The sequence below is a fragment of the Apteryx rowi genome, unplaced genomic scaffold (assembly GCF_003343035.1).
Source record: "Apteryx rowi isolate R43461 unplaced genomic scaffold, aptRow1 scaffold_301, whole genome shotgun sequence".
NCBI classification, from domain to species: domain Eukaryota; kingdom Metazoa; phylum Chordata; class Aves; order Apterygiformes; family Apterygidae; genus Apteryx; species Apteryx rowi.
In genome coordinates, this window is record NW_020449431.1 from 478,185 (window position 1) to 501,917 (window position 23,733).

The 23,733-nt window shown below is 37.9% G+C and overlaps 1 protein-coding gene across 1 annotated transcript in view; it reads left to right on the forward strand.

The window, feature by feature from the left end:
* Positions 1 to 23,733, forward strand: part of LAMA2 (laminin subunit alpha 2) — a 288,465-nt gene that overhangs the window by 36,563 nt on the left and 228,169 nt on the right. The window contains exons 4-7 of the mRNA XM_026070008.1: positions 16,433 to 16,612; positions 18,762 to 18,851; positions 21,188 to 21,305; positions 23,020 to 23,198. Of these exons, the coding sequence (XP_025925793.1) occupies positions 16,433 to 16,612; positions 18,762 to 18,851; positions 21,188 to 21,305; positions 23,020 to 23,198 (567 nt within the window). The remainder of the gene's footprint in view (positions 1 to 16,432; positions 16,613 to 18,761; positions 18,852 to 21,187; positions 21,306 to 23,019; positions 23,199 to 23,733) is intronic.

Consider the following 23,733-nt stretch of genomic DNA (forward strand, 5'->3'; position numbering starts at 1 on the left):
ATGAGTAAAGTTTACAAGCTAATTTAAAACTGAAGACTGGGAGAATGCTAGTGAGCACCTGTAGTTCAAGATGAGTCATTCTTTAATAGTCAAATAATAAAACTCTGTATGGTTAAAAAATGCAAATTTGTTAAAATCCAAGTAGGAAACAAGGAGGAGTAAATGTGACCAATAAAATCCCACTGATGCAGGGACATAAATAAGTCAGCCTGAGGCCAAATGTAGATGTGCTTTAAGGTGTGTGCTAAGGAGTTTATGTAGAACAAAAGCAAAACCAAAAAGCATAGTTTACTTGAAATTTTTGGTTTAAATGATAGGTGATATTGATTTTCCCAGAAAATCGATAGAAGGGAAATTAATCAATGAGACTCTGTAATACCAATATACATTCTTCGATAGAGATCTAGATTCTAGATCACTCCAGTGGGAGAGTTGTGCTATGTTTTTAAGGAAAGCATAGAGCCAAGTAGGATACATAGACAAATTGTGTCAGCAAGCAGCACTGTATCCAAGAGAATTGATATTTCATGCCTACATAAGAGCGAACAAGTTAGGACTGCACTACTAAGTAACCAATATGGTAAAACTAACTAAGGAGTCTGTGAAGGCAAAAATGAGTACAGAAATAAGCACTGTAGTGAAAAAGTAAACTACAGTTAGCGTCCTATAGACTGGCTAGCTGTCCTGACAGAGTAGATGCTGAGTTTTAGGTGCCCTTCATTTTTYTTTCAAGAAGCAATCTAATCAGAGAACTTACAATAATGGAGCRACTGAAAATTTGTGTGAGAAGAGCATGAGTTAGGCTAGTTCTAAATGGTGTTATTTAAAGACTGTTCTGTAAAGTGACTATAACATCCTCAACATTTGACARCCTCCTAAGAAAATTTGGGTAAACAGTCAAAATGGTAAAATGATCTCTAAAGACAGAAATATGTTTTTGTATGTTTTCTTAAACAGTTAGGAGCTTATGCATGCTACTTATTCAGAAAATCTTAGATGGTCCAAAAAGCTAGCAGGGTAAAATATCATTGTATAAAATAGTCATTAGAAATCAAAAGACATCATATAAAAAGTGAAAGTCTTGTCCCATCAAGGAAAAGAAGAGAAAATGTAAACTCTTGCAAATAAACCCCCCAAAAAGGGGGAGGGAGGGAAAGAGGGAAGAAAGAAGGGAACCAAACCRCTGCCCTTCCCCATGAAGAAAAGGACTCTGCTGAAGCCCTAAAAACAGTATGAGAAGCTTTGTCAAGCACATCAGCATAAGAAAGCTTGCCAAATCTGTAAGACTGTTGAGGAAGTCCATACCTGGTGAATTCTTTGTATCTGAGCTCCCCACAGAGGAATATAAAGAGGTAGGCACAGTAGAGTTTTTCTTTGTTTTAAGAAATGTTGGAGGAACTCTCTGAAGTAAGAACAGATTGTAAAACAAGTATTAAAGTCAGCAATACCTAATCACCAAGTCTAGGCAGTTTTTGCTCAAAGGCACTGAAGGCATTCGATGAATTAATAAATTATTATTGTGGTCAGTCTTGCTTTACCTCCATAGCAGAGATATAGGAAGTGTCAAAGATGGAAACAATTCATAAGTGTTCCAGAGAGAAAATGGAAAACTGCAGAATTATAAATCTGATTTCTATGCYGGTTGAGCTAATAGAAACATAAAGAAAAAGAAAACACACAAGAGAAGTAACTCACAAATCTATTGAAGATCTTGAAATGAATCAACAGGTAAGTGGATAAGAATGATCTTGGCAATACAGTCTAATTAGATTTCCAAAATTCAAGACTAGTGATGAGTCCAGTGACCCTTGACAAGATCGTTTATCAAAAATTTAAAGAAACCAAGATATCCAGAGATAGGAGGGAGTAATCTCTTGCTGATTGTTAATCACTTAAAAGATGGGAAATAAAGGATAGGAATGAATGTTCACCTGGAAGAAGGTAACCACTGGAGTCAGTCTATTCATGAATAATCTGGAAGGGATTAATCAGGTGACAAGGATTTCTGATATATCATTATCAGAATAATTACATTTTAAGTTGACTGCAGAGAGTTGTTGCAGAATCTGGATGGCTCTGTGATGAATATGAAAGAAAATACAATGTTGATAAATGCAAAGTGGTGTGTACATACGAAAAAATGACTCTGCTTGCATGTACACAGTGAGGGGGTCTAAATTAGTTACTGCCAGTTGGAAAAGAAATCTTGTGTGGAATATTCTCTGAAAATCAATTCAATGCTCAGTTGCTTTCAAAAGCCCAAATAGAACATTGTATGTATCTATATATGATAGATATAGATATAGATACAGATGTAGATACAGATAAAGATATAGATTTGAAAAATTACCCTGTACAAAGTAGAAACTCTTGTTACAGCATTCTATACATCCTATTCTGTCTGTGCCCATTTTATGAATATAGTAGGTGGTTCCCTTCTCCCTACTCTCAAAAAGGGTCTAATAAGACAAAAAAGAGTACAGGAAAAAAATTATCATCAGAGGCGGGAAACAGGTTTTTGTGTGAGTAGTTATTAAATAAACAATGGAACTTCAGACAAAAAAACTTCAGACTTTTTCAAAACAAAAAAAGCACTTTTTTTGCACAGAATAAACTAAGCCATGGAATCATAGGAGTACAGACAATATAAATGGGATCCAAAAAGCTCTTAGAGAACTTCATGGAGATGAAGTCCATTAAGCAGTTACAAACTCCAGTGTAGAAGGTGTTGAGGCTGCAAGCTGTCAGAATATGAGAAAGGTATACTAGAAGGGAACAGTCTTAAACTGGAACTAGTTCCCAAAGCACCACTACTGACTGCCATCAGAGATGGGAATTTGTGTTAGGCGTACATTTGCTGTAATGTACTCTGGCTATTTTAGTGTTTTAGGGCTCGTGTTGGTTGGTAACAAGTGAGTAAGTGGGGAAAGGAACAGTAAAAACCCAGTATGAGAAGAAAAGGCTAGCTTACTGTACATCTCATATTATTTTCAGTAAGTAAAATCTGAAAAAAACCAAATATTTGAGAGTTTGACAGAGGCCTGACAAATTTAGTTTTGGGGGCCAAAGCACTATCCTTTTTGTAACTTTACAACAATTAGCAAAAGAAGCAAAGAACAAAAATTGTTTTCATGCACATAATTATTTAATCTCCCATATTTTACCTGTTTGATTAAGGAGATTTATGATATTATTCCTGATCTTTCCTGTTCATTCTGTGCTACTTAGATTTTTTTTCTGGTTGTTCTCATATTAGCTGCTATAAAATATCTCCAAGTTTGAAAAGATCTGGTTCAGAGTGGGAGAGGGATCAAAGTTGCTTGTATTCCACAGCTGAATGTCTCATTTCTTCTTTCTTTTTAAAACATTATAAATGCTTTTAAAGGCACTGAATGCTTACCATTGAAAGTGATCCCATCTGGTTTTCAAAAGTATTCCTCAGTGTATGTTCCAGATGATATGACACAGCTTTTGCTAGAACTTAAACTGCTGCATTTTGCAGTAATTGTAATGGACTTTTCCACATATGGGACTGCAATGCAAAAAAACCCCTGAAAAGTGTTGTTTAAATTTTCTGAATTCATAACTCTTCAGAGTTGTAGTCCAAAACAAGACTGTTGGAGTAATGTAAAGCATATTACTCCAGTTTATTTAACGATAACATTCAGCAGCAGATGTACTTGTTTACTGTTTTTAACAGTATTATTTTTGTATCTTGAAACCCTTGCCCTTCATTCAGGAACAGTTTAAATCCTCACATTCTCCCTCTTTTACATCAGCTGTTGTGTTTGGCAGCCCCTCGCAACTGCTTACAGCTGGACAAGTTGCTGTGGATTTTCTTACCACTGTTCACGGTTCTATTCTGGCTATGATTTTTCTGTAATTCCACAATGCACACCACAGTACATCTCAGGAAAAAAAATAGTATAGAGTACTATACATTTTTAGGGCAGCCATATAATAATGAATAAGGGAAATTGTGGTATCTTGGTAGGAAAGGGGTTTTTGCTGGGTTTTTGTTTTGTTTTGGCATAGTTAGAAGACCTTTATTTAAATTCATGGAGCAGTATGCTTCTTATTATAMTCTGCAAGGAAACAAAGCTTTCCTGTTTTGGTCATTCTTTTGGAATTACTTGTCCCATTCATGATCATTGTCCAAAAAGAAGCATACCACCTTCAAGAGACCCTCCCACACACACACTGACGACTCTTAAGAATATGTGCCATCTCATTTTAGTCCTTTATAAAAAAGTAGCATAATTTATATCTTTTATATTGTGTTTTTTCAGTACTTGTGAAGGATGTGAGTTTGACAGACCACTGTATTTTATCCTTTAAGCAGATAGGTGCTAGTATTAAACTCTGTACGATCAATGTGTTTCACCTCTGGTTAAGCAAAACCCAGACTAGCATAATTTTCAGAATTCATAAATTTCATAAATTAAGTGTTTTGCACCTAGAGCTGTCATTGGCATCAGCCATTCAGTTAGTGTGGCTTCGTTTCTTACTCGGTTTGAATCTGCTTGCTTAAGGGCCACTAGGTAAGGTAGCGGTTATGTAACACAGAATGTAAAATAGAATAACACTGGTCATACACATTTTTACATATCAGAGGTCAGGCTSTTATTGTGTACTGTGAAATTCGAAACAGATATCGTTTGATGATTTAAAATCATAAGCCAGTTTGATAATATGTGTTAAAGAACCTATAACCCATTGCCAATGTTGTAGATAACTCTTAAAAATACAGGTTCAGTATTTTTCATCTTTGAGAATGAGCCACGTCTTAGCTTTTTCCCCAGCTATGTTGTTATTTATTACTAAGCACAGAATACCTCTTTAGTTTATTAAGAGGTGGAGTCTCACAAGTACACTCTGAAAAGCCAGCAGAACATAAACAAGCAGTGCTGTATTAACGTACCATGTTCCAGGCCTCACATCTAGTTGACTGAATCCCTTACAGACCGTAGTATGCGTAACTGAAACTGCAGCCTGGTGTAGCGTTTTCACTTAATTAAGAGAGTAACAGAAAGAAAATAAAAATTTGAAATGACAAATACAGTTTCAAGGTAATCCAATTCCTCATTATTCTGTGATTTATTAATAGCTATTGCTCTGACARTGAGCAGTCTGTTTAAAAGTATGCAAGGTGATGTCTTTGACAAATTGTTTCTTGTCCAAAAATGACAAGCATGAGAATTACAGGAACTGTAGAAAAGCAGGGGCTAGAGTAAGCAATTTAAGTTTCAGGTGAAATTGGAAACTGGAAAGTGACAAAAGCGAGTTAATCAGAGCTGAAGAGATGAAGCCCAGTTCAGCTTAAGCTGTAGGGTATAGTTGTCAATGACACAACAGTATTTGCTAAACAGTTCGTTAAGCTGACATTTGCCTGTATTCTTTGGGGAAATGAGTTAGCTGAGATAGTTTGACATGCACAGCCTTTGACATTTTAATGCAAGTTTAAGCACTGCATTTCAAGCAGCTCTTGTACTCATTAGCAAGACACAGAATAGATTTGTGCTTTCTCTTAATAAACTATTAATTTATTAAGATAGTGAGATATTGATTAGAAATACAACAAACCTTGCCAAATACACTATTTCAACTATTTCATATATATGACTTTCATATATATGTGTGTGTGTGTGTATACACACACGCGATGAAGAATCAGATGCTGAGTTCTGGCATGTACTTCCAATCTAGTTTACTGGTTTTGAAACCAACTCTAATGATAGCTGGAAGTGTGAGAAGTGCTAACACTAAGAAAACTTGAAGAACTTTTGTCTTTAGGGATTAACTATAAGGTGCCAAGAGATTCATTAATCAACAGTAATTTTAGGTCTACTGCAAAAGAGCTATTTGCAACAGATAATTAAAGCAGATATTAGGAAGRTGAATTATGAGAGCTACTGAATTACCTGTGAAAAATTGATGCTCTCTATTGTCTATCTTCATATTAATGTACTTGCATAATTTGAGAATGTAAATCATGGAGTGCCCTTCTCATTAAATAATTTTAAGACTGGCATATCTGTCTTCTCCATGGCTGAATATCAAATAGCAAGTCTTCTGGTTCAGGAAAGAAGGTGTCCTTCCTTTATGCTGCTGACTGAGGTATACTAGTGAGAAACTGACCTTTCATAGAAGTATTTCAGGTTCTGACCRCTGTCTTATACAGACCATCAGGCTTGAAGCACACAATCCTGAAACGACGTCCAAAATAAGCCCCTGCCTACTTGAACAAAGTGAGTTCTTTACTGCTACTAACCAAAAATTACTGTGGAATGCTGGCACTCCTGCTCTATCTCTGTGACAAATTGTACCATTTTATGAAAGAATTACAGCTTTCAGTTTATCTAATGTTCAGTAAATAGATATGCACCAGTGAAAAGCATACTGGTTAGTGAAGTAGTTTACTTGAAAGGAAAGCGAGCATAAAGACTCCATGCCACATAACCAAACAGCTGGGTTTTTTTATATCCTAGAAACAGCCTGAGACCAACTGCACTCAAATTGCTTGGCAAAGTAACTAATTTCAAATACCAAAGTTCTGAGTAGAAAGATATACCACTTGCCATTCATACATGGATATTTTAAATTTGAATGAGAATATTGTGCATACTTAAAATTCTAAAAACTTAATTTGTTGAAGTGCATTAATTTAAAGTAACTTAGCAGTTGATAATATATTTTCATGCAAAGCAACAGCATTGTTACTGTTGCATTAAATAAAACAACAGAGGCAGGTAGCAGATGCAGCAGTTTGTGCAGCAGTTCACACAGAAAGGCTCACAGAAGAGGGGTGGAAATTTTGCTGAGTACAGTGTTTTTGTGCTCAGCAGTGGTGGTGATGCACCACAGGGCACAGTCCCCAACACCAACTGGAGCAACTACCCCAGTGCAGTGCAGCAGAGGCCTCAACTCAGGCTGAATTACAGAGGGAGGATGCAACTGTCCAGCTCTAGGGCTGCAGGGAGTGCTGAGGCATCTCGTGAAGACTGGGGCAGAAGGAGATGATGTCCTTGCCTGTAAGAGGTGTGCACTGGTTGTGGATTTGAGGAACACCAGAGAACTGAAAGAAGGCTCAATTCTGCAGGCCCTGGCCCTCCTGGGGGACTTGAACCATCCTGATATCTTCTGGAGGGCAACACAGCAGGGCACAAGCTGTCCAGGAGGTTTCTGGAGTGCACTAATGACAACTTTACTAACAGAAGTGATCAAGGATCTGACTAGGCGAGGTGCTCTGCTTGACCTCCTACTTACAAACCAGGAAGAAGTGGTTGGGGATGTGGAGGTCAGGGGCAGCCTTGGCTGCAGTGATCATGAGATGGTGGAGTTCAGGATCCTGAGAGGAGGTAGCAAGGCAAATCACAGGTTCACAATCCTGCACTTCAGAATAGTGGACTTTGGCCTGTTCAGGGATCTGCTTGGAAGAATCCCATGGAATGAGGGGCCCAGGAGATCTGGCTGATGTTCACGAATCACATCCTGCAAGCTCTAGAGTGGTCCATCCCCATGTGCAGGCAGTCAAGCAAAGGTGGTAAGAGACCTGCATGGATAAACAAGGAGCTCTTGACTAAATTCAAACATAAAAAGGAAGCCTATAAGACATGGAAACAGGGACAGGTGATCCAGGAGGAATACAGAGACATTATCCAAGCATGCAGGAGTAGAGTTAGGAAAGCCAAAGCCCACCTGGAATTGAAACTGGTGAGGGATGTGAAGGGCAAGAAGAAGGGCTTCTACAGGTATATAGGAAGACTATTGAAAATGTGGGCCTGCTGGTGAATGGGGCAGGGGGCCTAGTGACAAAGGACATGGAAAAAGCTGAGGTACTCAATGTCCTCTTCACCTTGGTCTTTACTGGTAAGACCGGCCTTCAGGTATCCCAAGCCTTTGAGACCAGTGGGAAAGTCTGGAGCAAGGAAGACTGACCCAAGGTGGAGGAGGATCAAGTTAGGGAATATTTAAATAAACTGTATGTGCACAAATCCATGGGACTTGACAGGATGAACCTACGAGTGCTGAGGGAGCTGTGCTGAGGCCACTCTCAATTATCTCTGGAAGGCTGTGGTGATCAAGGGAGGTTCCTGAGGACTGGAAGAAAGCAAATGTCACTTCTATCCTCAAGAAGGGCAAGAAGGAAGATCCAGAAACCTACAAGACCAGTCAGCATCACCTTGATTTCTGGGAGGGTGATGGAGCAAATTCTCTTGGAAGCCATTTCCAAACATTAAGGACAAGGTGATTGGGAACAGTCATTATGGATTTACAAAGGGGAAATCAGGCTTAACCAACCTGATGGCCTTCTGCAGTGGAATGACTGGCTTGGTGGATGAGGGAAGCAGTTTATGTTGTTCATCTTGATTTTAGCAAAGCTTTCTACACTGTCTCCCCTAGCAGCTTTGTTGATAAACTGATGAAGTATGGACTAAGTAAGTGGACAGTGAGGTGRACAGAGGCTGATCTGCCAGGCTCAAAGTGTTGTGATCAGCAGCACAAAGTCCAGCTGGAGGCTGGTCATTAGTGGTACACCCCAGGGTATACCAGTACCAAGGCATTATACTAACACCAGGTCATTACAGCCTGGATGATGGGAGAGAGTGCACCCTCAGCAAGCTTGCAGACAATACAAAATTGGAAAGAGTGGTTGATACACCAGATGGTTGTGTTGGCATCCAGTGTGACCTTGATAGGCTAGAGAAATGGGCTGACAGGAATGAAGTTCAGTAAAGGGAATTACAAAGGCCTGCACCTGGGGAGGATTAACCTTATGCACTAGTACTGTCTGGGGGCAGACTGGCTGGAAAGCACCTGTGCAGAGAAGGACCTGGGGGCAAAGAAAGCCAATAGCATCCTGGGCTGCATCAGGAAGAGCGTTGCCAACAGGTCGAGGGAGGTGATCCTTCTCTTCCTCTTCTGCAGTGCTGTGTCCAGTGCTGGTCTCCCTAGTACAGAATAGACATGGATATACTGGAGCGAGTCTAGCAAAAGGCCACGAAGACAATTAAAGGCTTGGAGCATCTGGCACATGAGAAAAGGCTAAGAGAGCTGGGATTACTTAGCACCTTGAGAAGAGAAGGATCAGGGGGATCTTATCTATATGTATAAACATCTGGTGGGGGCAAGTAAAGAAGATGGAGTCAGACTCTTCTCAGTGGCAGTGGTGCTCAGTAACAGGACAGGAAGCAATGGACACAAATTACAATACAGGAAATTCCATTTAAACATTAAAAAATGTTTGCTATGAGAATGGTCAAGCACTGAAACAAATTGCCCAGAGAGATTGTGGAGTCTCCATTCTTGGAGATATTCAAAACTCAACTGGACACAGCCCTGAGTAACCTGCTGTAGCTAATCTTAGAGCAAGGTGGTTGGACTAGACAATCACCAGAGATCCCTTCCAGCTGCAAATCATTCTCTGTTCCATAACAAAAAATTCCTTTGAGGCTGCACATAGCAGACAGCTCTGAGTCTCTTCTACAGAGCTTTTCTCTGTTCTAAAGATCCATTAGAAGTACAGGCTAAATAAGTCCATGTTTATTTATGTAAGTGATGTAATGTTTTTAATCCCAAAATAGCAGATTGTATGGACATCTTGAAAGCTTCTTAGGCTACAACATCTGTCACTTCTGAGTGACAGAAACCTGATGAAGTGTATTCTAAAATCCTGATCACCTGACCATCTGGCTGGACTGCACTGCAGCTCCTCTCAGGTCTCTTTTCAACAGAAGCTAAGATTGGCTGCATGCAAGTATTGCCCCAATAAAAGCAATCTGCAAAAGAATCCATACCCAGCAGCTGAGAAAGGTTACTTGCTCTGCTAATTAATACCTAATCTAAAGGGTGTTGTAAAGCGGTGTTGCTACCAGTGCTGAAAGGAAGGAGTAGGACAGAGGTTCTAAAGGTGAAACTCCCTGAAGAGCTCTCAGCATCATGTTAAAGTCTAGGTAGCTAGGCAATCTGAGAGGGCTTTGACTTAGAAACAGCATAGGAAGACGTTTCAGAGTATAGACTGGTGTATCACAATGTCTGRTTTTAATTGAAAATACTGACACAATAGCCATGCCAGTCTCAACAACAAGGTCTTTAGGAATGACCGAGTGTTTTGTGGAGGAGGAGCACTACAGATTAAAGAAAAACATAATATAAAATAAGGAAGTCAGGAGAAATAAAATGGTGTGTGAGATGTCTATGAAATGATATCCTAAATCAGGACATCATAGGTTTAACACTGCCTCAGCAACTGCCCAATCAGAAGTGTGGAAGTGAGTGAGACTTACGAAACAACGGCTGAGAATAATAATATCAGCTTTCTGCTACCCATTGGCAGACTATGTAGCTGTCAGAATTGGGTGTAATGCAAAGAGGAATTTTTAGACACCTGACCATTCTTGGTGCAGCTAGTAAGGTGCAGAGATCCTGGTTAGATGTATAGCTGTTGAAGAACCAATGTGTAAAAATAATCGTGAAAAACTCAAAATGCAACATTCCATGGGAAGAAAATCTGCTTAAGTACAAATTAAAAATGAAAAACTTGGTTGAACAGCTAAAAATTTTCAGGCAGTCCAGAGTTTGTTTAAAGTTAGCATCACACTCTTGGAACACATGCATGCTACATAAAAGAATGGTTCCAAAAGTGCTACTGCATGTTTAAACCATAAGGTAAGAAGAGATATTAGATATTAGAAGTAAATTCACATCATTCATGAATGGAAGTCTTGTGTTTTCCTTTAAATGAGGAAAACAGATAAAAATAAACTCCAGCAAATGAAATGTTAAACYATGATAAAGATGCCAAAAAGATTCTGAGTGACTTGCTAAGGGTATGAAGTTAAAATAAACCTTTTTCAAAAACATCAGATTAAAGAAGTCTGTCAGAGAATTGGTGGGCTGAGAGATGATCAAAGAGCATTCAAGAAAGATAAGGTCATTGCAGAAAAGCTAAATTAATTATTTGAATCAGTTTTTGCTAGAGAGACTGTCAGGAAGGTTCCTGCAGCAGAAACATTATTTACAGGAGAGGAGTGTGAGAAACAGTCACAAACTAGATTGCTAACTGAAGAGGTGAAGAAATAATTGATAAATTAAATAGTAAAAAGGAACTCAGGGATGAACTAGCTGATTTGCAACAGTAGTATATAACACCTCACTTAAAAGTATTCTCACTGAGGAGTGTGAGGTGTCAAATGAAACACCAGTTTTTAGAAAAATTTTTTAGGAATTTGAGGGAACTACGGATCTGGAAGCCTGATATCTGTGCCAAGCAAATTAGTAGAAAATGTAATAAAGAATAGAGCTGGTAGAAAGATAAATATACTTGTTTGTTCCAATTTAAGAACTAGGAGGTATCATGTGAATTTAGTAGGAACCAGGTTTAAAACAAGCAAGAGGAGGATGTTTTCCCCTGTAACATGCAAGTAAGGTGAGAAGTTCTCTATTACATGATAGGTGTGGTTTCTAAAAGGTGACCTGGATTTAAGGTGAGATTGAATAAGTTCTTGTAAATCCCTTGAGGCTTACCAAACTATATTTGGCTTAGGAAGTCCCTGAGGAAGTATTATGTATGCTTGTCTTTGTCTTATCCGTAAGCATGCTTTTTTGGCTATCGTATGAGACAGGATACTGTGCTAGATAGATCTTTTTCTTTGGACATGGTACAGCCCTTATAATATAGTGAGATGTCCTTTGAAGATCTGTACTAGTGTCTGTGTTGTTCAACATATTCATGGGCAATCTGGCAAAGCAGAGAAGAAGAGTCTAATGGCAGCATTTGTTGGTAATGCCGAATTTAAGATAAGCTGATTCAAAGAACTGTATTGGAAGCTTATGATACTAGATGAAAAATACCATATAAAATTCAGTATTGATAAAGGCAAAATAATACATCTTRGAAAAAAGAATTATGCATGAACCCTGATGGGCTAAAGTTGGGCTAAATTCTCTTCTGGTTAGAGAACTTGTAGTCATTCTTAACAGCTCTCTGAAAAAGTTGACTTAATATCTTAGCAACATACAGAAGTTCAAAAATGAAAAGGAGTGATTACTCACAATTTCCTCAAACCAAAAACTAGAATACTTTCACTGGATCCATCAGGAGGTTTAAAACAAGCAAACAAAACAAATTTCCTCCCATCGTGCATAATTAAACTGTGAAACTTGTGACAGGTGTCTGTAGTGATGAAAAACATAATGGCTTGAAAAGGGATTAGACTAATAGCGTAGAAAAGGGCAACTGGTATGTTAAACATTATGACTCAGATTCAGCCAGTAGCTCAGGAAATGCTTAAGCTGTTCAGTCAAAAGTGGTGATGATATTCTAGGGGAGAGATTGTTCTCTAAATACCCTGGTTTTTATACTTCTTCCTAACAGTTTTCTTCTGGCCTCTGTTGCAGACAGGACATTGGGTTAGGTAGACCTTTGGGGTTCTAAACTGGCTTTTATGTTTTTCCATCTAAATAGAATATACGTCTTTACAATAACAGTTAGAGGTTTTGATTCCAAACCAAATCCAGAGGCTAGATGGTAATTAAAATAACTTGAATATACCATCTAATGCAGCTACTGTAAAAGGTCATCCTACCCTTTTGCTGAATACTTCTGACTATTAAACTGGTTGACTAATGAGATACAATTCAAAATGATTTGACAAAATGAGAATTTGGCCTTCCATTATGGTAACATTTAGATGTTTTGGAAGGGAATGTTCATTTTCCCTAAAGATCCCATTTGGTGGAATTTAATCTAGGAAGAATTCCTTGTTTGTGAAGAATTTTCTAGGGTTGAAATCTATATGGCTTTGATTTAGAATCCAAAATGGTGATTACCTCAAGCTTGGAACTGAGATATAAAAACTGTCCATAAAACCTGAGCATAATTTGAGATTGCTTCCACATGGAGACTTAGTTTATCTGAATCAGAGTAGCACAATGGGAGGATTAAAGTAGGAAGTACTATATTGAGTTTGGATGCCATAATGGTAGAGGGCTATTGAGGACTACATTTATTGGGGCAGTTTTCAGGTCTGAATCAAAACCTCTTGGAGAGTAGAGGTCAAGTTGTTGTCTTTACTGAAAACCTGCTRTCAGGCAAACAATATCCTGCAAATTCGTGCAAGATTGTGCAGGGAGAAGAGGATAAAATATTAAAAAAGACAGTTATATCTCCTTGTGAAAGAGTCATATTAAAATAATATTGTAAATCAGATTTCTACTCAAGCTTCTAAAAAAAAATTACATAAAATTCTGATTCTGACTGTTTATTCCTGATTAATGACAGATGTTTCCAAAGTACTCTTCGTTCCTTCCTTAGTTCTCTTTTCAAGGAGTAGGAACAATTTAGCTGGACACTCTTAAAGTTGATTCTAAATGTTTCTAGGGAGAAATTAATGATTGCATCACAGCTGTTGAGAGGAGGAGAAATAATTTAGAGTAATTAATTTTGCCTGTCTAAAATTTTCCATTCAAATTTGGTTTTCATGAAACTACCCAGTTTCTTTCTCTTAGTGTCATTTTGGTTTTAACAGGTGCCACATTTCACCCAGGACGTAGCTGCKTTTCAGAATTTATGAGAAATTATTTGTTTGTAGTTTTGAAATGAAATTGTGAAACACTTAGACACAGGTATGAAAGACACAATATAAATTAAAGTCATCATCTTTACTCATTTAGCCTTGGCAAATGGATGTGCTGCTGGCAGATAAATCCATGGAACCTTTTAAAAAGGGAGTTTATTCTAAAAAGGCTTCTTTTTTAAATTTTATTAATTTACCATTTAATTCTGTAAAACTATCACTCTGATTCCCCCCCACCCCAGCCTCTGAAGACTAAGCTTGTTCATTTTTTCAGATATAAATCAAAGATATGAATGCTCTTTGTCAGCTATGTCATTTGGGGTCAACCTCTGTGATTTAATTCTCTGTAGGCACTTGCTTGTTCTCACACATGAGTTTCTACTACATCTTTCCCCCTCCACCACCACTCCAAAAGCTGACTTTTCTCTCCCTTTGAAGAGATGGTCAGACTGTCTTGCTGCTTATAGCCACAGTGCTGTTGCTGTTAGAAGGTGAGTGGGGGAATGTTTTCAGCACTACTTTGGGTGTATTTCTTCTTTCTTTCTGGCTGGAATATCAAAGTTCAGTCTTTAGTTAGTGTTCTACTGCTTTACACCATAACTTAGCTAGCTATGTTTGATGTTTGTAAGAAACATATTTCTTGGATCCCGTTTAAAGAAGTGGGCTGACAATACCAAAAAAAAAAAAAAAAAGTCTATTTCCTTGCCCAGGGGTTAATGATATGCAGAGAAAAGCAGGAGCAGTCTGTAGGCATCTGTTCTTACTAAAATTTTACCTTATTTTGGAAAGATCTGTTTACTTCCACTATTGCCACCATTTCTGGGCCTCTTTGGAAGTTTACTCTCCACATGTTCATCTTTTTTGCTTTTGACTGGGGGCTTGAGCAGTTTACTGTCTCACCCGTCATGTGCTTCTGTGCTGATTGGAGCCAAACATTGCTCATTCAGGAGCTCCTCCTTGCTTTCTCTAGGGCTTTTGGTWTTCTCTTTTGTTTTTACACTATCATCTTTTTCATTTCATTCTGTTCATTTCCAGCCAGCCTTCTCCTTTAATTTAATTACTTGTAATCGGGAGTAAAATTGAGTCAGAGCTCAAAGTGAGAGTGTTGTGATCTCAGGAGGTAGTAATATCACCTCTTCCCAGAGATAACTAAAGATGCTGATTCCTATTCAGGCAAGATCCGACTGATCAGTTGCTGCTGGCAGAGCTGCTCGCAGCAATTTTTGAGTACCTGTGGATGCAGTGGAGCAGGATGGTAGATGTGACGAGGCTCAGGGTTTCCCTGTTGGCAGTGAAAATGAGATGAGTAGATTGATAGTATCACATAGCCAGTACAAGACAGCAGTTGTTCAATAAGCCTTCTGTGCAGCACCTGCAGAAACTCCAGGAAAGTAAGAGCCACTGTTTTGTCGGGAGCAGTAGATTTGCTCTCTCTTTTGCCTGCGTGCGGCAGCTGAGTGGGTGCCAGCTGGCATACTGGATGCAGCTATTGGCCTAAAACAGTGGTAATATGATCATGCTCAATGACAGAAAATGGCTGCATGAACTTCCACTCAGAGCACTGAGATAAGGTGCACAACGTAACTGTTGCAAAGACTAAATAATTCTCTCATTCATCCTAACGTTCTGCATGTTTGGCTCAACATCTGAGCATTCTTTCAGTGTACCAGCCTGTAACAGAAATGCCTCAGTTAAAATTTAACACTTCAGAATACAGGAAAATTAATAGCTTCTTTCCTCCCTCCCCCCCAGGTGCTCATTAACAATATTTTGCTATACCTGACATTTTTCTTCTTGGAGGCCTTTTCTGAAAACACTTTTGTAATGGCCCATCTGTTTTATTTTGTTGATTCACAGCTAATGTATGCCATGATCGACTAAAAAGGGTTTGTCTTGGCAGCAGGGGAAGAAGATTGCTTATTTTTGTTTGCCTTGCCCTGGCTGCTGCAATCTGGGTCARGGAGTCTCTCTGTGAAAGAGGGGAGACTGCGTCTTCCCCAAGAGCCACTGAGTACACTTACCTAAAAGTTTTCTAGAGTTTAGGATAGGGTGGCAGAGAAAGGGGGGCAATCTTTACAGAAACAGGGTGCAAACAGATATTGGTAAAGTCTTCAGAAAAATGAATAGTGAACAGACAAGTTCTATCACTCCGAGGTGATAGAAAGAGACTCCTTAGGGACCAGATGAAAACTGTTGCAACACAGAAAATCACTTTAATTTCCTGAAAACAAGATTCAAAGGAAATTATGTACTCTGTAAAAAGGCAGTGGGAAGGGGGAGATATTTATGAATGCATATTTTGTCTCATCCAGCTGTTGTAGTTTTGTGTATTTCAAAAGTTACCTTATTCTACTTTGTGTTCTAATAGCACCTGGCTTTAGAAAATACCTAGTTCAACAGTCTTTTGATGTTGTTTTCTCTAAGAGGTGCAGGCTGGTCCCCATCCCTGGTGAAATCAGAGTCCCATTCCAAGTATCCACTCCTTTAACTCAGTTTTTTTGTGCTACTTCAGTTGTTCAATGACTTGAAAATGTCTCTTTCATTGGATCAGACTAGAGCAGGAGAAATGACTTGACTGTGGTGTGGACACTGTTACAGGGCCTTGCTGCGTTGTGTGCAGTTAGTGCTAGAACCTTTCTGTAGCTGATGACTCTCCTTTGCCCAAAGAGTTTTCCCAAAGAGTAAAGCCTCTGCCTAACTGGGGACAGTGGGTACACAGAACATTTTTGTGGGGATATCTGCCTTCTTAGGGAAGAAGGTATTCTAGTTAGAATGCATTCACACAGTGATGATATTTGTTGGCATCATCATGGCTGCATTAATGTCATCTAATTGTTTAATAATTTTGTCTTCAGATTCATACTTCTCTAATTAATGGACGGCCTAGTGCTGATGATCCTTCACACATATTACTAGAATTCACCTCTGCTCGCTTTATTCGCTTGAGATTTCAGAGGATACGGACACTAAATGCTGATTTAATGATGTTTGCCCACAAAGACCCCAATGAAATTGATCCCATTGTTACAAGGAGGGTAAGTTCTGGCAACACTGTAGAAATGCATGGCTAGAAGTTCTACGATGCTTGTAAATGGTGCAGCTGCCTTTGCTTGCCATAGAAGATCTCAGAAGATTATGAGCAGCTGCTGTTATCTGTCAAAATCCTACTGACAGGTAGAGTATTCCCCCTTCTTCAGTGTTTTGTTTTCTTCTCTGTAGCAGAAGTGAATGATTTATTTTTGCTGCTTAGTGGTATTATTAACATAAAGAATCAGTAGTGCAGAGTTCCTTGGGTTGTAAACATTTTGATACAGGTAATTGGCAAGTGACTGTTGTTAGGTAATGTCTCCTCGTCCCTTTGCTCCCTCCTTTGCTACCTTTAACATTTCTTGAACACTTAATTTGAATGGAATTCCTGTTAGTGGTAGTATTAGTAGTAATAGTGTCTGAATTTTGTATTTTTATCATTAGTATAATACGGTTGCTAATAGTAAAAATTTTACATCTTGCTYTGGCTTAAAAGAATGGACGCGGCATTCATGCTCCTACCATACCCCCTTCTTCTCTGCTGTTCCTTGTGTGTGCGCCCCTGTTCTCTTCTTTCCCCAGTCCTTCCTTTCTTCCTATGCCTGCTCTCCCCATCTTCCTGCTGCTCAGATGTTGCATGTTATTCTGTTTTTCCTCTGATTTTTCTAGGCATTCTTAAAAGCTGGAGATATGTACCTTTCCACATTTTTAACTCTTGCATGATTCCTCTTTATTTTGATCTTCTATTTCTGTTCTGAAAAGTTGTTGTTTAGGGTACCAATATAGTAAGTCCTGTTATGAAAGGGGATTATTGTTATTCTTGGCTTTAATGAATGCCRTTTATCAGTGGTGGATAATTGCAAAGAAAAGTGGCTTCTTCTGTTCCACATTTCTAGTTTCCATTTCTTCTTCCAAATCTGTAGGGTGCTGGCTATTGAAGTGGAACAGTCTCTGAATGTTTGGAATGGCATTCTGTTTTGTATTACAAACCCAGAAGAACTCCAGTTTTTGCATACTTAACTAATCAGGGAAACTAAATGTTTGCATAAGAATGCACATTTAATAAACGAAGTAAGCAGAAACACAAAATTGAATCTAGCTAAGGTGCCAATTCACACTTTAGAATTCACTGTATACTCCTGAAATCTAGTTCAGGAGGATCCACAGATTTCTTGAACGAACAAAGAATAATTACTTCTGTATGGCAGCTCTCTATGAGGCTGCTGCAGAGACATCTCCAGAACAAGAAGCAACTTAGATATTAGGCAAGCCACTATGCCACAAAGCAGGAAACAAAAGGTAATCATGAATGATCCATTTTCTGCATGGTAGAAGGTTAACTATGAGTTACATGAGTTCCAGTTGTGTTTGATATATGTATTAATGATCAGCAAAAGAGGTTGAACCCAGGAACAGCAACATTTGCAAATGGCATACATTTATTTTGATTAGCCAATTGTTAGGATATTGCAGGAGCCTCACCAAAACAGATGAAAGTGGACAAGATAGCATGTGAAATTTGCTTTTTACAGATGTAAGAATGCATGATTATAAACATCTTTCCTTCCTTCCTGTAAGTGCTATTAATCCCTACCAAAGAAAAATAGAAATGGTCACAGGGCAGAGTGACAGGTCAAAAATTATTTAAATTTTAGTAACAGAGACTCTTACATAGATATTCTAAAGGCCAGTAGAGAAAAAACAGTTCTTTTAGTGCAGTAAATGCTCAGGTGATACCCAACTAAGGTGAAGAAAGGTGTCCCTTTCTTAGCTTTTGTTCATCCTTTCTTTTCTCCTCCTCACCATGCTTTTTCATTTTCATRTTTTCTGAAGGCAGTAAAGTCTATAGCATTTGTCTTTTCCTTATCTAGTGTGCATATAGCCTTCTCTTACACTCCTGTTTGGTGTGTGCTGTGTGTTAATGGGCATAGCTTTTTTTACTTCACACAAGTGGAGCTATGCCAGTTTATACCCTTTCCTTCACTAAGCTTGAATCTGTTGATCAAGATGCAGCTTGGATTACCCTGCTGTATTTCTAATAGATCAAAAAAGAAATAAAATAGGACCTGACAGTTTTGTCACCAGAAATAAATTCTGAAGTTTGACACCTGCATTTTACAATCCACTTAGCAATTCATTTTCTGTTTTGTCTTACAGTATTACTATTCTATAAAAGATATCTCTGTGGGAGGCATGTGCATCTGTTCAGGCCATGCAAAGGCTTGTCCATTGGATCCAGTGACTAATGTAAGTGGGTTTTTTTAAAGTGCCTTGTTCACAGGGTGGAACATGAGAAAGAATCCTGATAATTCCTCAGAGTTCTGTGAATTGACATCTGTTCTTCACCTAGAAGAACAGTTCAAAGCAGTGCCAGGATAAAATAATGATGGCAACCAGAATGATAAACATTCATGCAATGTCRGTGAAGGTTTTCTCTTGAATGAAAGAATAGGTTTCAGATAATTCAGTCTGTCTTGAAAGCCTCCTAGAAACAACAGAAATTTAGATTATGTGATGTAGCTGTAGAGGTGAGCTCTACTAGTTGATGTTTCTTTTTCTTGTTTGGTGTTAATCAAGGTGTTTCCTAAATAAATGTCACCAATTTAATGGATACTTGCAAATAAATGATGGCTCTAGAATGGCCCATTTACCATGTGGGAAATATTAATTGAGTGATCAATCAGGCTAGTCTAGAAAATCATGAAGCTGTTTATAATTCTTCCGAACCTGTAGCTTTCTTTTTACACCATTACTAAACACATAACCAAGTCAGAAACATAATTTCTTATTGACGGTTGAAATCTATACACATGCATGCACATATCACTAATAGAGAATCTGCAATCTGCTAACACTGCTGATATGCTGCAACAAGGAATCTCTTCATATATTATTCTTTTAATTAGAAGTTTTGTAGAATTTAATGGAAAATCTTGTTTCTATAGCCCATTAAGCCGTTGTATAGGAACTGTTTAAAAAAAAAAGAAACTAGAAAAAGTGTTATAGAGACAGCTTTTGTGGTTCTAAGCAATTTCCATGGTCCTTGTTAAAACTTGATGAAATCCTTCGTTTAATCCTTCTAAGCCTTTTCAGTGATGATGTGCGTAGCAAGTGATGGACCATTGTTTCAGATGGTCTTAATTATCAAATGGCGGCATTGTCTCTGTCATGTGTTTGAATTGGGCCTACCTCAGAAAATAAGTGCTGTTATTGCAGATTAAGAAGGACTTCAGTTTGGTTGGTTTGGCTACTGGGTAAAAAAAGGCATTGTAGCAGGAGCTGTGTTGTTTTGCAGTATAAAGAAGAGTATGAAAGGTATAATAAATGAAGCAACTCAAGCTGTAAGAGATGTGGGGCATTTGGTTGAGCTCTCCAGGCATACTCTTTAGAATGAGCCATACTGAAATAAATGGGCTTTGTTTGGCTTATAAAGCATCATGGCTCTGGTTGGTAGCAGAATATATTGTTCCTCTAGCAATACAAACAATAAACTCTATGTGTTTACTGCCTTGCTGCTCTGAAGCGTTCCTTAACTTGACCTAATCTTTCAAGATTCATGCCTTGTCCTGTGAGCCAGAATTTTTCCAGGTTAGCTTGCTCCTTTGACCTTAAGTGGGTTCACAAGGACCAGAGAGGATCCCCTCCACCCCATCTCCCAGTACATATTGTGAAGGCATATTTTGCTCCTCATTTCTCCAAACTAGAGTTTCTTTTCTCTTTCGCAAGTTTCCTTTATGCCTCAAAGAGTTTGTGTGTTTTCTACAGCAATGTTTGTATGCTGGGACTAAGCTGATCTGCTGAGGAACCAAAATGCTACTGAAAGGGTGGTCCTGCTCTTGGCTCCTCTCTTAGTTAAAAACTCCTTCTGCTGCCCTCACAGAGAATTTAGTTATGATGCAGCTAGAAGGTTACATATGTAGTTACATTTTATATATATGTGTGTATGTATGCRYGCACATGTGTGTGTGTGTATATATGTATGTATGTGTATACACACACACATATATAAACATACATATATATACAGATATACATATATGTGTGTATGTATGCACATGTATATGAGTCAGCACAACTGACTCATCCAGTACTGTACAAAATTAATGCTAAAGAGGGAGATAAGAGTATTTTTATTTGATCRGCCAGCTGAAGTGATTTCAACCCTGCAGCTGCATGAGGCGAAGGGTGGAGGTTGGCTCACCGCTTTTTGTGTAAGCTAACTGTAATGTGAAGCTGTATCTGAGGGCTACCAACACTTTAGCTTATTTGCTGTATTGGAGAATTTTCATTCTCCAGTCCTCCTTTCTTCAGACAGTTGTAAGTAGATTCTCTTAGTACTGGCCAACTTCCTTTGCCCAATGGTTGTTTTCTTATAATAAAACTATTAAGGTCAAACACATTCTGTTGTCTCTTAATTGGTGGGTGCAGGGTACATAAATGAATGAAAATGAATAAACAGATGAATTAATAGAGAAGTTTTAATGTTAACATTTTCATAATTTGAACTGTAATGCAGAGTAGGTACATGGACAGATTCTTCAAATCATCACACTGTGTTAATATTTGGTTTTCTTTTAAATTAGAAATCCATCTGTCAGTGTGAGCACAACACATGTGGAGAAACATGTGATCATTGTTGTCCTGGTTTCAATCAAAAACCTTGGCATGCTGGAACTTTCCTGGTCAAGCATGAATGTGAACGTAAGTCAAAATCAGTACAGAAGAGAAGGTTTAGTGTAACTGCTGGTGAAAACTGAAATTAAGTCCTACTCGATTCTGGAATTCATTTTATTTCTAAACACACTTGTTTATAAATCAATTGTTGTTCACTTATTATTTAGACTGACTCAAAGAAGTCAATAGAACAATTATTTGTAGAATTTTAGTTTTATTGAACTCAGAATATTGTAGTGTAACATGCTGACTTTGATGGGATAATATCTAAAAATCGTTTTGAGTTTCTTGTTTAATTTTTATAATCTTCGTAGTTTTGTTTTGATAAAGTCATAGAAGTCCATTCTGATAAAGTTTAAAATTCYCTTTAAAAACTTATTCATTATATTAAACTTCAACAGCAGTATGTTTGTATAAATGACCACTTACGTATTATAATGTTCAGCCTTGATGAAACAAAATATTTTACATGATCAAAATATAATTTGAATTTCTGTTTTTTTTAATGGAAAAAAATGATATATTTAGTTTTACAACATGGAATGAAAACATACATTGAAATACCATCTTCCCACAGGGTGGGAAATGCATTTTCAGATTCACTGTAGGAAGGATAGTAGTGATTCAACTTCAGCATCTTACTTCCAGAGGTCACAAAGTATATATATTTCTGAACATAATAATATCTAATGCTCCAGTACACATAAGTATTTATTCAGTTCTAGGATTGTAGTTATGGATTTACCAGGAGTCGTTAAAAATAAATAAAAAGAAACAGATATTCTCATATTAATGTTACAAGTTCAATGCATATTTCTGTCCAGTAATGTATTCTTGTAGAGACTGTTGTTTGTGCAGACTGTCTGCACGGGGAATGCATTCTGGAATCAAATCAGGGTCCATTAAGTTTCATGATTAGTTTTTAAGGGATCATTCTTACACCCTGTTCATCCCTCAGTGAATTGTTCTGCTTTCATGGTGGAAACAATCCCCTGGGATCCGTTTCCAAACACAAAACTGTCCGTAGAATGACTCCCTGCAGTGCTGATGAGCCTTATACTCCTCTTTATATGCAGATTAAAATTTGGAAATTTTAATACTGAGAGGAGGGGAGAGTGAGAGTCTCCTCATTTTCACAGCAACAGTTTATTAGATTAGCTCAGACACGTATGGGCTTGCAGCATAAGGATTCAAATATGAACTTCTCAAAAAGTTTTAAAGATTGGGAGTCTTCTCATTCTGACCCAGTTTTTATAAGCGTATGTGTAGATCAAGTGCTTTTAAGATTTCTTTTAGCTTTCATGGAAATGATTTTAATTTACTCTTACCAGTTCGCTATATCCCTTATAGTTCTTGTATCCTCTTTTTTTTTTTTTTGGCCAACTGTTTCCTGAGCCGTGTGGGTGTGCATTCAGCAGAAGGTTATTGGATCATCAACTTAAACAGAAAAGAAAAAATCCAGGAAGAGCATGGTTAGACTATGTCTGCCCACTTCCCTAGTCCCCCCAGACAAAACATTGAGGAAAAAATATAATATACAGACCTCCAAACAGCATTTGTGAGTGGACCATATTATTTTTAATAGCTGAATAAGCAGTAAATTAATGTTTGAATGTGCTGTTGGTTACAGTATACACAGAACAAATGACAAAATGCTGAAAGATTGTTATTAATGTGTTAGTAATAGTCTTACATCTCCAGCAGAAAGTGATGTTTGCTAATACAGTTCTTTCTCTTTTAGCATGCAACTGTCATGGGAAGACTGAGGAATGTTACTATGATCAGAGTATTGCTGACAGAAATCAGAGTCTGAATGTCCATGGAGAATACATTGGAGGTGGAGTGTGTGTTAATTGTACAAGCCACACTGATGGCATAAACTGTGAGACCTGCATTGATGGTTACTTCAGGCCAAAAGGGGTAATCGCATCTTCTGCTGTCACTTCACTGTAGTTCTTGGTGTTCAAGCCACCACTTCAACATGGGGAGTTAAGTTATTAAATTGAGATGACACAGTTTTGACTGCCATTTTACRAAGGTTAACTTCTAATTCTGACAGTGTTGTAGTTGCCTTTCACAGTTGGAAGTCTGTAAAGTTGATGTTCGCAGAAATATGAAAGCAAATTTTGTTGATATGAAGGAATGCACTTGAGGTCAGGGCCTCCAGCTAGTATTTCAGTTTAAATTAAAGGATGATGCTATCCTGTAAACAGAACTTTTGCCTCAGTAATGAATTTCAAGATGTATTATCAAAGATCAAAGATACATTGCTATATTTGATATTGGAGAAAGAGAGTCTGTAATTTTTATTTTTTAAATGTAAAGTAGAAATAATAACCACTGAAATTCTASTGTCCCATGAATGCCTTTCATTTTTAGTGCAGAGGGAATTACCTTTTTTTTGTACTTCAGCATATAATGCTGTATTTTCATCTAAGTTGAAGCTGTCAGAAGA